Source organism: Microtus oregoni, unplaced genomic scaffold (genome assembly GCF_018167655.1).
Source record: "Microtus oregoni isolate MIOR12 unplaced genomic scaffold, Mior012 000029F_ref0000214, whole genome shotgun sequence".
Classification (NCBI taxonomy): domain Eukaryota; kingdom Metazoa; phylum Chordata; class Mammalia; order Rodentia; family Cricetidae; genus Microtus; species Microtus oregoni.
The window spans coordinates 23,923,047-23,938,369 of NW_024543088.1; the positions used below are offsets into that span (position 1 = coordinate 23,923,047).

Below are 15,323 nucleotides of genomic sequence, written 5' to 3' on the forward strand. Positions count from 1 at the left end.
CACCACACTGGGGTATTGGTGTGAAAGGCCCAACTATGCTTTTATTTAAAGGAATTTGGACTTTGGGAGTTTGCATTTAGGAAAGCAGTGGGATGTTTTCAGTGCTGCTCTTAATGGGCCATACCAGTAGGAGCATGGAAGACAGTGCCGCCAAGAGGGATTTGAACTGTGGGGGGATAGCTTAAGAGGTTTCAGAGGAGAAGCATTTTAGTATGTTGCCTAGAAATCATTCTTGTGATATTTTGGTGAAGATTGTGGCTGGTTTTTGCCCTTGCTCTAAAAGTTTGCTGAGGCTAAAGTAAAGAGTTTCGGATTAATTCCCTTAGCAGAGGAAATCACTAAACATCCTAGTGTAGACTCTGTAGTGTGGTCATTAGTGGTAGCTCTAATGAAGATGCATAATGAAAAGGAGCAGGTTGAACATGGAAAAATATTTGAGGAGAAAAGAAGCAGAAGTGGAGTGGAGCTAAGTCCTATAGTCAAGGAGAGAAACAGATTAGGAAAGGGAATAAAGGGAGTAGTGACCTCAGGGTAAGATCCCATCCCAGTAAATTTCCAAGGAGTGAAAAGGAATTAAAGGAAAGCTTAGAGCCAGGTGTGGTGGTATACACCTTTAACCCAGTACTGGGAAGGTAGAGGCTAGTGGATCTTTGAGTTCAAGGCCAGCCTGGTCTACAGATCCTGGTTTCAGGACACCCAAGCTTAGGCAGTGAAGGAAACCACTGAAAACAGAAAGTTAGTGAAGATGTAATTGAATGAAGGGGCCATTTTCCAGCCCTGGTAAGCATCAGAACTTGGCAACTTTGGTCATGTGTTTCTAGAGTTGAGGATAGAAAAAGGGGGCTATGGAACTTGCTTTCATGACTAAGAAAAGCCACTGAGGCCAGGCATGTGTCGGGGGTGTCCCTGAATGGAAGCCTAGGGAGGCCATTATGTAAAGCTGGGAAGGTTAGGCTTGGATTACCTAGGAGACCCCAAGATGTTTAAGATGCCAGAGCCATGGGATACCTACTGAGGAAAGCTGATAACAGGGAGTAGAACCAGCCCAAAAGAAAGATGTTTCAGTCAACAAAGCTGAAAGGATTTGGAGATCTGAAGAACATTTTGACATCAGAAATAGAGATGCAGAGTTTGAAGTTTGCCCAACTGATTTTCAGTCTTGCTTTGGTCCAGTATTTCCTCACTATGCTTTCTTTCCCTGCATTTTGGAATGGTAATGTATATCATGTGCCATTATATGTTGGAAGTATGCACTTTTTGCTTTTTTATTTTAATTTTATAGGGGATTATAGTTAAGAGATTGCATGAATCTCAGAAGAGACTTTGAACTTTAAACTTTTAAATAAGGTATATACTATGGGGACTTTTGAAATTGGACTTAATGCATTTTTGCATTATGATGGGCTACAAGGCTTTGGGGCCAGGGTGGTTTGAAAGAAAATGACCGCAAAAGTAGTGGTGTTGGCCTTGTTGGAGGAAGTGTGTCACTGGGGGTGGGCTTTGAGGTCTCATATATGCTCAAGCCACAGCCAGTGTCTCAGAATACTTTCTGTTGCCTTTGGATCAACATGTAAGGACTCAGCTCCTACACCATGTCTGCCTGCATGCTGCCTTGTTTCCCACCATGATACTAATGGACTAAATCTCTGAACTGTAAGCCACCCCCTTAAATGTTTTCCTTTATAAGAGTTGCTGTGGTCATGGTGACTCTTCACAGCAATAGAACGCTAAGACGGGTGCTTATGCTCACTGGGAAACTAAGTTGCTTAGATACGGCCACCTCATTCTGTATTTTGTGGAAAATGAGGTTATGCTTGCACATCTTAAACATGAGATTCTGAATCATGGTTTCACTCCTCCACATCTCAGAAGTTATAATGTAAAACTTGTGTGTGCTAGCGTTTCATTGCTTTAGGAGCCTAACTTCAAATATTAAATTGCAGTGCAAGCTGGTAGTCACAGTCCTGTGGGAGACATTGTAGTCACACGCTTCCGACAACTTACGCACTTCATCTGGTTCTTTATCGTGTCTTATTTCATATTTATGATTTGTATCTTATTTCTTTATGTTATTTGACCATTTCTAGCTCATTTTGGGTAAAGTTTGAATCCGTTTCCTCATTCAACCTAACTTAGCTCACTAACGGCAGCCTTTGTTTATCTGCTGCCGGCTGTGTTCAGACTGATGCTGTTCATGTGTGCTTTGATAGTGTCTTGCTGGCCGCGGCTCTGCTGGTTCTTGAACATATTTAATATCTTTATTCTTTTGAGAAATTCATATATGCATATGATGAATTTTTGTCATATTCATCCCTCACCCCTAATTCTTACCACCCCCTTCTCCTCTCCCTCCCATCTTTATCTCCTCTTTTAAATAAGCCACCAGGTCCAGTTTGTGCTACCCTATACCCCTGGTTATGGGGCCACCCACTGGAATGTGGTCTCCCTACCAGAGGCCACATCCTTAAAGAAAACTGACTCTTCCTCGTCCAGAAGCTGCCGCCTGTTGGTGGCATCTCAGTTAAGGGCTGGGCTCATGAGTCTCTCCCAGTCCATGTTGGAATGTCTGCTGGGTTGACCTTGTGCGGGCAACCACAGCTGCTCTGAGCTCATGAGTGCAATGGTCCTGTTGTGTCCAGAAGACGCTGTTTTGCTCTGGTTCTCTGCCTTTTTAATTTTTCTGTCTCCTCTTCTGTCATGGTCCCCGAGCCTTGGGTGGGTGATGATGTAACTGTCTCATTGGCTGTGGTGAGTTCCTGTGCCAACTGCCATCTACTGCACATGGAGACTTCTGTGATGAAGCCTGAGAGCCGCACTAATGTGTGGGTATGGAGATGGGAATTTCAAGGGCAGTTTGATTCTGTGTCCACCTAGAAAAATAATCATAGCAGATTCTTCCCTAGGACCTGTGAGCTCCCAGGCCACAAGTTCTTAGAGTATAGTATCAAACATGTGTTTCCTCCTGTAGAGCAGGCCTTAAATCCAGTCACAAAGCAGTTGGTTACTCCTATAGCACTCATGCGCCACTGTGACAGGTCTTGCCAGTCCTGTCATTATTATAGCTCACAAGGCTCACAACTGGAAAGACGGCTGATGACTCTCCCCAATGCCAGTGGTCTACATAGCATAACTTGGTACTGTGAAGCAGGAGGAGCTTCTTGGTCAGGACCAACTTCATCTCTCCTGTGACCAGTATATGTGGTGTTCAAGAGGATGCTCTTGCCAGTAGGTTCTAGTGGGGATCAGAGTGGCAGTGGCCTGGATTGTCTTGGTGTCTCTGCTTTTCTTTCTTCTGCTTAGTTTGATTTTATTTTAATCCTCTTTTAGTTTCTCAAATTTGAAGTGCAGATTCTTGCTCTTAAGCCTCTCTTATTTTCTAACACAGCACATAAAGCTATAAGTTTCTAAGACAATGATGTAGCTGTAGTCTATAAATTACCTAAATGTTTTTAACTTGCTCATCGATATAGACTCCAGATAATGTGCATGAATTTGAGATATGTACAATTGAAGTGACTATCGCCCGCACTCACGATCATGTTCTGCCTCCACCCAGTGCCACCAGGAACTTATTCTTGCCACTGGCAGCCACACACTAGTTCTTTGACACACCAAGTTTGTTTGCATTATCTCAAATTTTAGATAAATAGAACTGTACGCTCTATGTGCTTTTCCTCTGACTTCTATGCAGCGCAGATTGCAGTTCACTCGCATTGTAGCAAGTGTAGCAAGAGTTCTTTCTCTCCTGGCCTCTGCAGTGCCGAGCGTTGTCTGTGCTCCACTGACCAACATTCCCGGGGAGGCTCCACGGCAGCTTAGTTTCTCACTACTTGATCAATCTGAAGGTAAAGGTGCCATATGACTCACTTGGTGAAGTGCTTAGTGTAAGCATAGGGCCCTCTCCAGATTCCCAACAGTCACATAGCAAGCCAAGTGCCTGGTCACCACCTGTAACCCAGCTCTGGGGAGGCAGGAACAAGTGGATCCATGGAATTCACTGGTCAGCCAGTCTAGCCAGTCCAGATGCAGGAAAAGACCCTGTCTCCTAAAATGGGGTAGAGGTGTGGCTGAGGACACCTGATGCCCTTTGGCCTCCATACACGTCCACATAAGAACACACACCATCATTCAGTTGTGGTACCCTTTTCATACTTCTGTGTTGCCTGGTTATTGATTTTGTGACTTCCAGAATTTTTTTCCCATAAACTTCAATTCATTGTTCCTCTGAAAATAGCTTGAGTTTCAGGTTCTGTTTTGTTGTTTTAAGTTTGCCTATACCCATTTTAGTTGAATTTTTGGCAGTGTGGGTCAAATAAAGTCTAATCAGATCTAAAAAGTTACTGAAATGTTTCCCTTTTTTCCAGGCAAAAGCGCCGCCATTGTATCATCAGACCAAAGGGGACCCTTCTGTCAGAAAGGTGAGTCTCAAAGGCAAGCTGCCCAGAGAACCGCCTCCCCCACCACTGCACCTTCTGCTCTGTGGTCAGTCCTCTGTAAGGAGCAATGCCCCTTACTCACATTAGTGTTCTCAGGCTGCTTCTGATTGGGTGCTTCCGTATGTTGCTAGGATTCCCTACTTCTTCTAGACCAGCCCTGTGGGATTTCGGGCCCAGCAATCAGTCTCCTGGCAACTAAGAACTGATGCATCGTGGGTTAGCACCCACAGCCTGCCAGGGCTGGCATCCTCATGTCCAAGGCAGTGGCAGATGAAGAATATTCTGAGGGGAAAGCTGTCTAGCTTTCTCAGTGACACGTTTTCCTTCCAGAGAGCTGTGCCCCAAATAAACTGTCTAGAGAAACTGCTTTTCAGCACACACCGCACAAAGGGTCATCAGTAGATGCTAGACTAGGCATCTTCTGCCACTGTTCCTTCCGATAAACTCTGAGGCCCTGATGGGTTGTGAGTCTCTGACCTGGGCAGTGCTCAGACGGCATTGAGAGAGCCACTGCAGCCTTTTTTTTATATCCTGCTCTTCTCTGCCCGTGGTCACAGCCCTTTCACAGAGGTCACATATCAAATATCCTTAATAGCAGATGTTTACGTTACAATTCATAACAGTGGCAAAATTACAGTTATGAAGTAACAGCAAAATAATTTTATGGTTGGGGTATTAAAGTGCTGCAGTGTTAGGAAGGCTGAGAACCATTGGCGCTGAAGGATATCAGTAGCCAGGCTTTCTGCCTCCTTTGTTTACCAATTTTTTTCTGATAGTTGAAGTGCTGGTTTTTGGTGTTTTATTTTGATTTTGTACCCTTCCCAGCCTGTTTTTAAATTTTAGCTAGCAGTGATGTCAGCAAAGTATTTGTGGAACAAAAACGGCAACTTGTGGCTCTGTTTACTCACAGCTGGTTTTAGCTTCAAAGCGGTGTGACACACACCCGTCCCTCTTCTCTGCCTGTGAGCCCTGACGTTTCCAAACAGAAAAGGATAAAAGCTAGACACAACGTCTGCAAAGTCCTGAAACGTGTTTCACAGGAATATCTCTGCTCTTTCAAGGCATCACGGGCAGGCAAGACTGAGGGGAGAGTGTGACTTCTCAGAGCCACCTCGTTGTCACTTGAGCAGCCAGGCAGTTTTCTGTCACTTCTGTGAAATGCAGTTACACAGAAGAGGAGATCGTTTCCCGTGTGGGTTTGGATTCGTGTCCTGGCAGCCTTGTGGGTGTGGGCTTTAAGAGCCAGTAATACATTGTGGAAGGAGCACATTTGAAACAGGTGCTCATATTATGAGCCAGACAGCAGAGAGAGGATGAAGCCAGCATCCCACAGTTCCCAAAGACTCAAGGTCTCCTATTAGGCCCCTTCCCAAATGTCCATAGCAACTGCTGTGAAGACCTTCATGAACCTCTGGGTACAGTCAGCAGCCAGTCACAGTAGAGACTCGTTAGTCTCACTCAGTAAAAAGGAATGAATTAGAAGACAGGGAAGTTGGTTTGTAGAAGCACTTGAACACCATCCATGTAGAACACTTCCAACATGATAATTTAAAGCATAGGCTTCATCTAAACTCAAAGGCTCTGAAAAGGCGGCTTTTATTTTCTGTAGCTGGAGGCTTTTCTGAATCCTGTCCAGTCCTACAGCTGCTTATAAAAAATAATTATTCAGAGAATTAATATTAACCATAATTTTTTGACCAATGGCTCAGACTTATTACTAGCCAGCTGTTATTTTTTATTAGCCCATTTCTATTAATCTGCATATGACCATATGGCCCATGGCTTACCAGTGATGCTCTGACATCTTTCTCCTCTGACAGCTGCTAGTGCTTCTCTTGACCCTTCCTTCTTCCTGTATCTCTGCTTAGATTGCCCGCCTAGCTATATTCTGCCCTGCCATAGGCCAAAGCAGCTTTATTCATCAACCAATATTAATAGCATATGCAAGGACATCTCATATCAATTTTCTTCCTGGGTAAGATAGTGATGATCTTAGACATGTGCTAAAAACTAAATGAAACACTTATGTTTGATGCATGGCAAATACCATGGTGAACACTGCTGTTTAACATGGGCCTTCTGACTCCCATGTGCCTTTTCAGTTAATCGTGTCACTTACATATTATCATCCAATCATCAAGTATTTCTTAATGCTACAGAGGTAAGCATTGGACTAGAGGTGAAAGTGCTGTCTCTGGTCTCATGAATCTCAGCATTAGACAGTTGATCTCACAGTTGCCATGCCACGTGACAATGCCAAGTAAAGAGTGCAGGATGCTGTGCCAGCACCAAGATGGAGCTTTGTTCTCAAGTGGCTGAGCAGTCCAGTGTAACCTCATGTTCATTGTAAACAAACAATTATAAACAATAATTTAGGGAATTTGGGTGTAGTTCTCTCCAAACTGCTTCCTGCTTTTTGTTGGGCACAGTAATTTTTGGGGGTGTTCACAGCAACCTTTTAGGGGGGTTCTTTGTCCATCAAACCACATTAGTCTGGAAGGATTCCACAGGTTCTCATCCTCTGTGGAAACAAAAGAAAAACCTCTTTTCCAAAATGATATATCCTTAGACCCAAATTTTGAAGTCAAAACACCTTTAAAATAAATATGTTGGTTTAGCTTAATAGCCCATACAATGAAATGTCTCTCTGTACTTAGCCCCTTCACAGTCAAAATTTTCAAAGAAAACATAATAATATATATATAATCCAGCCTGTGTATAGTCCATCTTTTCATGTCTTATTTTTCTTACTCTATTACTTTTTCTACAAGTTTAATATTTATTTTATTATCTTTACTCCTTTAATCTATGACTGTCTGTATTCTTTTATATTACATTTGCTGTCTCTTTACTCTTTTTCTTCTCTCTCCCTACATACATTTTTAAACACACTGTGTCTCATTTAGAGGTCTTTTATGTCTGAATCTGTCCTATTGTGTATCTGGAATCCTTCTCTGTCCAGGACTGCTTCTTAAAATGCTAAGCAGCTTGACTAGGTTAAGTCTGCTTTGCCCTTTGGCCACACCCAGTCCAACATGGTGGAGATCTGTTCATTGCCTCTGAGACCGCCGGGTGGGAGCTTGACTCACCACCTCAACTCTGGTAACCAGTTGGCCCATGCTGCCATCAAGTAACTTGCAGCATGCTACCTACAAACCCCATTCAAGTGCTCTGCCTCCTGAAAGAGACAGTTCATGCTGGCAGCATGGTCTAGGAAGCTGCATTTTGAAACCATGCATTTGTTTGTTTGTTTGTTTTGGGGGGTTGCTATTGCTGAATCAGGAAGACCTCTCTTAAAGGAATCATGCCTCTGCTCCCTTCTATCAAACAGAGCTCACCCAAGAAAATGCTGCTACCAAAAAGCTGCCTAAACTCTGTTTTGTTAGAATTTCTTTTTGAGATCTCTCAGGCTTTTTTATGTGGATGTAGTCAACCACATTGGCGCATCATTCTGTGGTGGAGGCATGTTTGCTGCCTCTGAGAGCCATGTACATTGTCCCAATTTTAGGCACACAGCGGGTCTATGTTGCCATGAAGCAAGCTGTAGCACTCTGCTCACAGACCCTATTTAAATGCTCCATAGCCAGACCTCCCAAAAGAATCAAAGCTGTTTGTCCTGGCGAACTAGGAAGCCTTCTTAGAGGAGCCGCACAGTTTTACTTTGTGGTTCTGTTTCTGTTTTAAACCAGTTCCGATTGTATAGGTCTGATTTGTTACAGGCTTTGTTTCCATTGCATGCATATTATACAATTACTTTTTAAAAATCAGTTGTGAGAAACTGTGAAAACGAAATTTATATAGTGTTTTATGATTACACAGTTAACATTTTCTGGTTCTCCTTGTTTATCCATGTGCATTTGAAATAGCTGGAATTATTTTCATTCTGAAGAACCCTCATAGTGGCTCCTGTCAGATAGACATGGATGTGAATGCCTCAGTACCATGTGGAGGTCAGAGGACAACTTGCAGGAATCACTTCTTTCCTTCCATCCTGGGTTCCAGGGATCAAACCAGGTGGTCAGGCTTGCAGGGCAAGCACTTTCACCCTCTGACCCATCTCTGCAATTTTCCCAAGCTGTGGTGGTTTGAGTGTGATTGGCCCCATAATGTCATAGGGGGTGGCACTATTAGGAGGTGTGGCCTTGTTGGAGGAAGTGTGTCACTGGAGGTGGGGCTTTGAGGTTTCAGAAGCTTAAGCCGATCCTAGTATTTTACTGTTTCTTCCTGCTGCCTGAGGATCAAGATGTAGAACTCTCAACTCCTCCTCCAGTACCATGACACACTGCCATGTCCCACCACTGGACTAAACCTCTGAAACCGTAAACCAACCCAGATTAAATGTTTTCCTTTATAAGAGTTGCCTTGGTCATGGTGTTTCTCCACAGCAATAGAAATTCTAACTAAGACAGCTAGCAATACTGTTTACCTGGTCAAGTGTTCAGCCTGAACTGAGCCCATGCTGTCATTTAGGACAGGAGCATTGCCATTTAGAGGGCCTGCTTTGGACCTATTGGGTGCAGGTGAAGATGCTATGCCCTTTGTTAGCCTGGTGTGTTCGGTACATTATTGGTCCTGGCTTTTTGATATGTTCTTCATAGGCCTATGTGCCCAGATATCCCTGCATACTTGGGTAAGCTATTAGGTAGTGCTTTTTTACTTTAGGAATAAGCTCTTATCAGGCCATACCACCTGGACTGTGTTGGAGAGTTGGTACTGTAAGGGCGGAAGGAGGAGATTAAATCACTTGCCTCTGTGGAGCTAAATGCTTCTTTATAAAATGGAGTTCCCCAAAGCCAGGCACAGCCGAGCACACTGTTGTACACACTGTGGAGTACCCCAAAGCCAGGCACAGCCGAGCACACTGTTGTACACACTGTGGAGTACCCCAAAGCCAGGCACAGCCGAGCACACTGTTGTACACACTGTGGAGTTCCCCAAAGTCAGGCACAGCCGAGCACACTGTTGTACACACTGTGGAGTACCCCAAAGCCAGGCACAGCCGAGCACACTGTTGTACACACTGTGGAGTTCCCCAAAGTCAGGCACAGCCGAGCACACTGTGGAGTAACAGCAGTCACGGCCTGGTCTCCACAATTAAGCTTCTGATACTGCTCCCTACGTGAATGCTGCCGTCCCCCTGGGATAGCCCTGGGTTGTGGTGTTGGCAGGCTCTAGCTTTACTCTTTGGACACACCCAGCTGTTTTGTTTTCAACAGTGAACCAGGACAGAAATAGTTGTACAAGCCCAGGGTGTCAACTCTGATTCTTTCTAAGTAGTCATTCCTGAAGTCTGTATCTTCCTGCTGCCCAAGGGCTCCTCCCAATTGTTTTCCTCAGTTCTCCTCTAGAGTCACCCTATAGTCTAGGCCGTATCTGCTTCACATCTGAAAATCTTGCTCCGTTACCTTTCACAACTCCCGTGTCCTTGAGAACTGGGTTTAAACATCTCTGAGCCTGATTTTGATAAAACCAGTTCTTTTCAGAAGAGAGCGGGCAGGAGCTGTCAGTGTATGAGCCTGTGGGGAGAATCTTCCCTTCTGCATCTAGGGCTCTGGACAGGGACAGTGGAAATGTTCTGTATCGCCCCATTAGAATGGTGCCGGCTGTGGTCCAGCAGTTAAAAATAAGCTGAGGGTCACAAATAAGAGCCCGTCACCCCAATTAAAGTGTCTCCATGAGGCAGGTTACCATGTTCACAGAGACAGAAGGACATGCTCAACCAGACAGGTTTTCATTCTAAGACAGGTGGTGACTGTGCCCTTTCCCCATTGGCTGGGGTCCAACTGCACAGCCTTTAACAGATGGTTAGTTTCAGAGAGATAGAGATATTTGTGTGTATGGGTGTTTCGTCTGCATGTATGTCTGTGTATCACATGCACGCCTCTGGCCTCAGAGGATAAAAGAGGGCATTGAGTCCTCTGGAACTGGAGTTGGACAATTGTGAGCCACCATGTGGTGGCTGGAAACTAGACCCAGGTCCCCTGCATAAATTCATTGGGTTGGTTTAAAATCTATAAAATCTGTAACAAAATTTGGCTTTAAACATCTAACAAAAGGTTTACAATTAAAAATCTACATGGGTATATATGTGATTCATCTCTTGTCTAGAATGTACTGTATATGTAACTTAGATTTGACTCTTATTTAGATAGATGTTTTTAAACAGCAACCCTATGGCTGTCCTCCATCTTGACTGATGACCTAATCAAAATGGATGTTTTCACATGGCTGGCAGCCATCTATACTAAGATTAAAGGGTACATGTCATATGATGCCACCATGTTAATACAACCACGTGGCATAAAGCAGCAATTATAAAACTATCCTAATGCCCTCCAAGAATGGTCATGCTCCTTACTGCTGAGCCATTGCTGTAGCCCTGCAATTGACCCAAAAGAAAAGAAATTGGGGAAGGGGTTGGTCACTCATGTCACTGAAGTTCCAAGAATGCCGAAGGGCCTTTTTGTACACAATAGTTACATATGGGAGATTAAGACATTTGCCTAAAGGTTTGACAGGGTGGGAGAAAAATGAAAAGATTTGGATTCCTTGTCATAAATGAAAGCTTTAGAGGGTCTGACCGGAAGGATCATCTTTTGAGTTCTTTTGCTTTCGGCTTGTGAAGCAACCTCACTAGCCGGGGAAGGGTGGGAGGGTACACACAGCCTCCCAAAGAGAACCCCACCAACAGGGGCATCCATCAAGGACTTAGCCCAGACACGCATCATGGAAGGCAGGCCGGGAGTACTGACGCCTCCCCTGGGTGCAGTGTCGGCTTGGAGTCCCCCTGGCTGAGCTGGATGTTGGGGGAAGAGGCTTTGTTCAGACACAGACACTATTCTCACTGAGTCATAGACTTACTTCTTTCTTCAGATTTTCTTCAGTTTTTCATTTGCCATTTTTCACCAGGACTACTTCTAGAATCTTCACACAGTTTTTTGGTTTGGTTTTAGTGTTTTTCACCAGTCACAGTTAGGGTCAGAATGTGTGGAGCCCCTTGGGCCATTCCGGGGGTGAGCTTCTTGCCTCTCCTGTTCCACCTTGGGAAGCCTGACTAAGAGCTGTCTTCCCAATAGTGGGCATCTCCTGAACAGGCCATACAAGAAACATGCAAATACGCCATGTCTTTCCACGGTATCAGAATTTATTGAGTACAGTCAAATTCACAAGGTTTTGTGGTTCAATGACTGCTTTTGTCATTAAATCCATCCACCGTGGTAGCCTGGTTAAATGAAAAAAAGAAAAGGGAGAAGAAAGGTCATGATTGCTCCTAGGATGGTGGTGAAGGTTTATTGCAGATATGTAGGAGAGCATAGCCAGACGCAGGGACATCTGGGAGAGTCCAGAGGGGGCATGATCAGGCTGAGCTGGGCCATGTGTGGGGGGGGGGTGAGGGTAGTCGGGGCAGCAGCCAGGAGTTAAAAGATCCAGAAAAGAGTGGGTAACCAAAATGTCAGATTATAAGGGAAGGGCAGCTGGGGGAAAGGCAGCCCAGCTCTGGGCTGGAGAGTTCAGGGTAGAAGGAGGGGTTTGTGAGCCATACTCTGTAACAGGTAGGGACTGAGGGATGCTGGGAGAACCTGGAGGCCAGGTCCGACTTTGATATAAATAGACACCTCAGCCTTTTGTCCCAGGTTTGGGGTTTGAAACATAACACTGGTCAGTCTTAATTACTGATAATTACTAATATTAATTCTCAAATCACATAGCACACACACTGTATGTATGAATGTGTGTGTGTGTCTGTGCATGTGCGTGTATTACAGAATGAATACAAAATAAAGAGGCTGCAACAGATACAAACTAGACCAGCGCAGAGGGAGTTGCTGTAGTCGGGCTTGAGAGCAAAGCTGCAGAACGTGACTGCAAAGAGAAAAGGGTACACCCGATGGGCACATAGGTGGGCAGGCAGTGTGGAGTAGGCGCATTAACAATGGGGGACTAGTCTGAGTTCAGGGGCCCTCGGTCCTTAATACACACCTGGTTTCAGATGATCCGTTGTGTTGGGGCTATACTACCACATTTTAAGTATTTCCAATAAATTCTTGGACCTAGTCTCCTCAAGAGAATTTTTATATGACCGTGTGTCCCCACTGTTTCAGTTCTCCCCAGTGCATTTATAGGGTGGTCCTTTTTCTAGTCCATCTCTTCTCGATAGGAGGTGGCTACAGGATGGTAGAATTTTAGGCCCACCTAGGGTCCAATGTCATCCTTCTCCCTCAAAGTGAAGTCAAAACTGATTGTAAATGGAGTCTCCTAGGGCATTCAGCCTGAAAATTCCTGGTTTGTACACTACAGAGTAACCTAGAATGGGGCTTAACCTGCTCTCAGTGGGATAACACCACCAACCCGTTGCTGCTGTTACTCTCTGGAAGCCACAAGGGCTACTCAACCCCTTTCTCTGGGCAGCTTGCAGTCTGTTTGCCCCAGCTCTGGTCTTCTCTGGAGAACACACTCTGTTCTGTCCTTTGACATGCTACAAAGGTGAGAACATTGATGAACAATAAATGAAAAAATGAAATTTTGCCCTGGCAATGCTGAAGCATGCATGCGTAGCCCATGTATGGCGGTTCTCATGAACTTGTCCATATTGGGTTTCATGGTCTGAGTTGCTGAGGACGGCTGACCAGGTCTCTTCCTCAAGAGGGCACCAGATCCCATTACATATGGTTGTGAGCCACCATGTGGTTGCTGGGAATGGAACTCAGGACCTTTGGAAGAGCAGGCGGTGCTCCTAACCGCTGAGCCATCTCTCCAGCCCAGTACTCTGTCATTATCTTAGGCTTTCTTTTGGAACCAAAAGCACATTGTCCCTTTCAGTACCCATTTTGCGTGCTTGTTCTGAAGTGAACATGGCACAATCACGCTGCTGATTCCGTTCACACCAGCATTCGATGTGCACACTCCTGCCTCGCAGAGCCCAGGGCAGGCCTGTGTTGGTACTGTGTGGCGTCATTATGACCCATCCACACAGGCCGCTCCCACCTTTATCAACACTGGAGCCGCAGTGCAGCTCTAGGCCATGAGCAGAGCCCCATGCCACTCTTCTGCTTCCCAGGGCATTTCACTGTTGTTCCTGCTAGGTTCAGGGGCTGTTGGTGTGGGGCTGTCTGTAGACCGTTTGGGTGCCAGTCTAGTTCTCTGGGTCATCTTTGTTCCCTCTCTTCCAACGAAAGAGTACTTATCAAAACTATACCGTCATGTCTGTCATCTTGGAATGTATCCGACATTATAGTTGTTGGCTCAGCTGACTTCCATACTGAGGCTGTTCACTTATACATGTACGCACACACACACACACATGCACGTCACACACACACGTAATTATTTTTCCAGTTCTTGTGTGTTCAAGCATCTAAGCATTGCTGCTGCTGTTCCCTTTGCTGTGGGTCACATTTCCTGCTGCTCCTGTCGAGGAGTTGCAGATTAGATGCTGTGCATTCACAGCAGTGTTGTTGAGCATCTGCATTTTCCTGTCTTTTAGTGACATGCGAGTTTGGCTGTCAGTTGCTGATAAATTTTTCAGAGAATTCGTTCTTGGCTATTTTAGGAATAGGTTTGAAGTATCCCAGATCCTATGCCTGGCTTGGGGCTGGGCTTCTCTGACACCTCAGTCTTTAGCCACACTCTTTCCAGTCTGGATCATTAGTATTCTCTTGTCTTCTGCTATTTTGCAAAGCCTGGGATTTCCATGTGCCTTTCAGAGTTCCAAACAGCATTTTCCACCAGGCCTCTGGAGTTGAACCTGCACAAGTGAGTAATGTATTAAGCCCTATATGGACTTCTGGAGCTCAGCTCAGCTCCTCCTCTTCAAATTTTACCCACTGCTGGTGTGAAACTCCTGATTCATTTTTAATTTTTTTTAAATTTTACTTCTCTGCAAGAGTTCAGACATGTTTGTCTCTTTCAGGCAGCAAATTTTTGTTGAGAGTAACTATAGCACAGCCCTGTAGATTGTTAACTTGGTTTTGCTGATCATCTTAGTCACTGTTCTATTGGTGTGTAGAGACACCATGACCTCAGCAACTCTTATGAGAGAAACATCTAATTGGAGGCTGGTTTGCAGTTTCAGAGGCTTAGTCCATGATCATCAGGGCAGGAGGCATGGCGGCAGGCTTGGTCCTAGAGAAGTGGTTGAGAGCTACATTTTGATCTTCAGGCAGAGAGAGTGCCAGGACCTAGCATGGGCTTTTGAAACCTTAAAGCCCACCCCAGTGGCACAGCTCCTCCAACAAGGCCACACTTTCTAATCTTTTCAAATAGTGCCGCTCCTTGATGACTAAGTATTCAAACTTATTCATTCAGAGAATGACCTATTTAAACCACCACATTTCACTTCCTGGCCTCCATAGGTTTGAAGCTATATCTAATGCAAAAGTGCATCCAGTCTAACTTCAAAAGTCCCCTTAGTCTTTCACAGCCTCAAGATTGCTTAAAAGTTTAAAGTCTCTTCTGACACTCTAGGCAATCTCTTAACCTGAAACCCCCTTGTGAAATCAAAATAAAAATTCAGATTACAACTTACTAGACCTGGATGGAGGTGGGGGTTCCTTGGACTTCCCACAGGACAGGGAACCCTGATTGCTTTTCTGGCTGAGGGGGGGGGGGAACTTAATTGGGAGAGGGGGAGGGAAATGGGAGGCGGTGGTGGGGAAGAGACAGAAATCTTTAATAAATAAATAAATTAAAAAAAAATTCAAATTACATACTTCTAACATGTAATAGCACAGAATATGCATTATATGGTTCTAAAAGGGAGGGAAGAGAACTTAGGAAATATTGAACAAACAAACAAAACAAGACCAAAACCCAAATGGGCAAACTCCACGTCAGATGTCAAGGCGCTCTTCAGATCTCCAACTCCTTTCAGCTTTGTTGCCTGCAACA

The 15,323-nt window shown here is 44.8% G+C and overlaps 1 protein-coding gene across 4 annotated transcripts in view; it reads left to right on the top strand.

Annotated features, from left to right (window-relative positions):
* The window catches only part of Vps8 (VPS8 subunit of CORVET complex), a 225,342-nt gene that overhangs the window by 191,077 nt on the left and 18,942 nt on the right, over positions 1-15,323 (top strand). For all 4 annotated transcript variants that reach the window (XM_041678171.1, XM_041678173.1, XM_041678172.1 and 1 more), the window contains one exon: positions 4,365-4,418. In XM_041678171.1, coding sequence (XP_041534105.1) covers positions 4,365-4,418 — 54 coding nt within the window. The remainder of the gene's footprint in view (positions 1-4,364; positions 4,419-15,323) is intronic.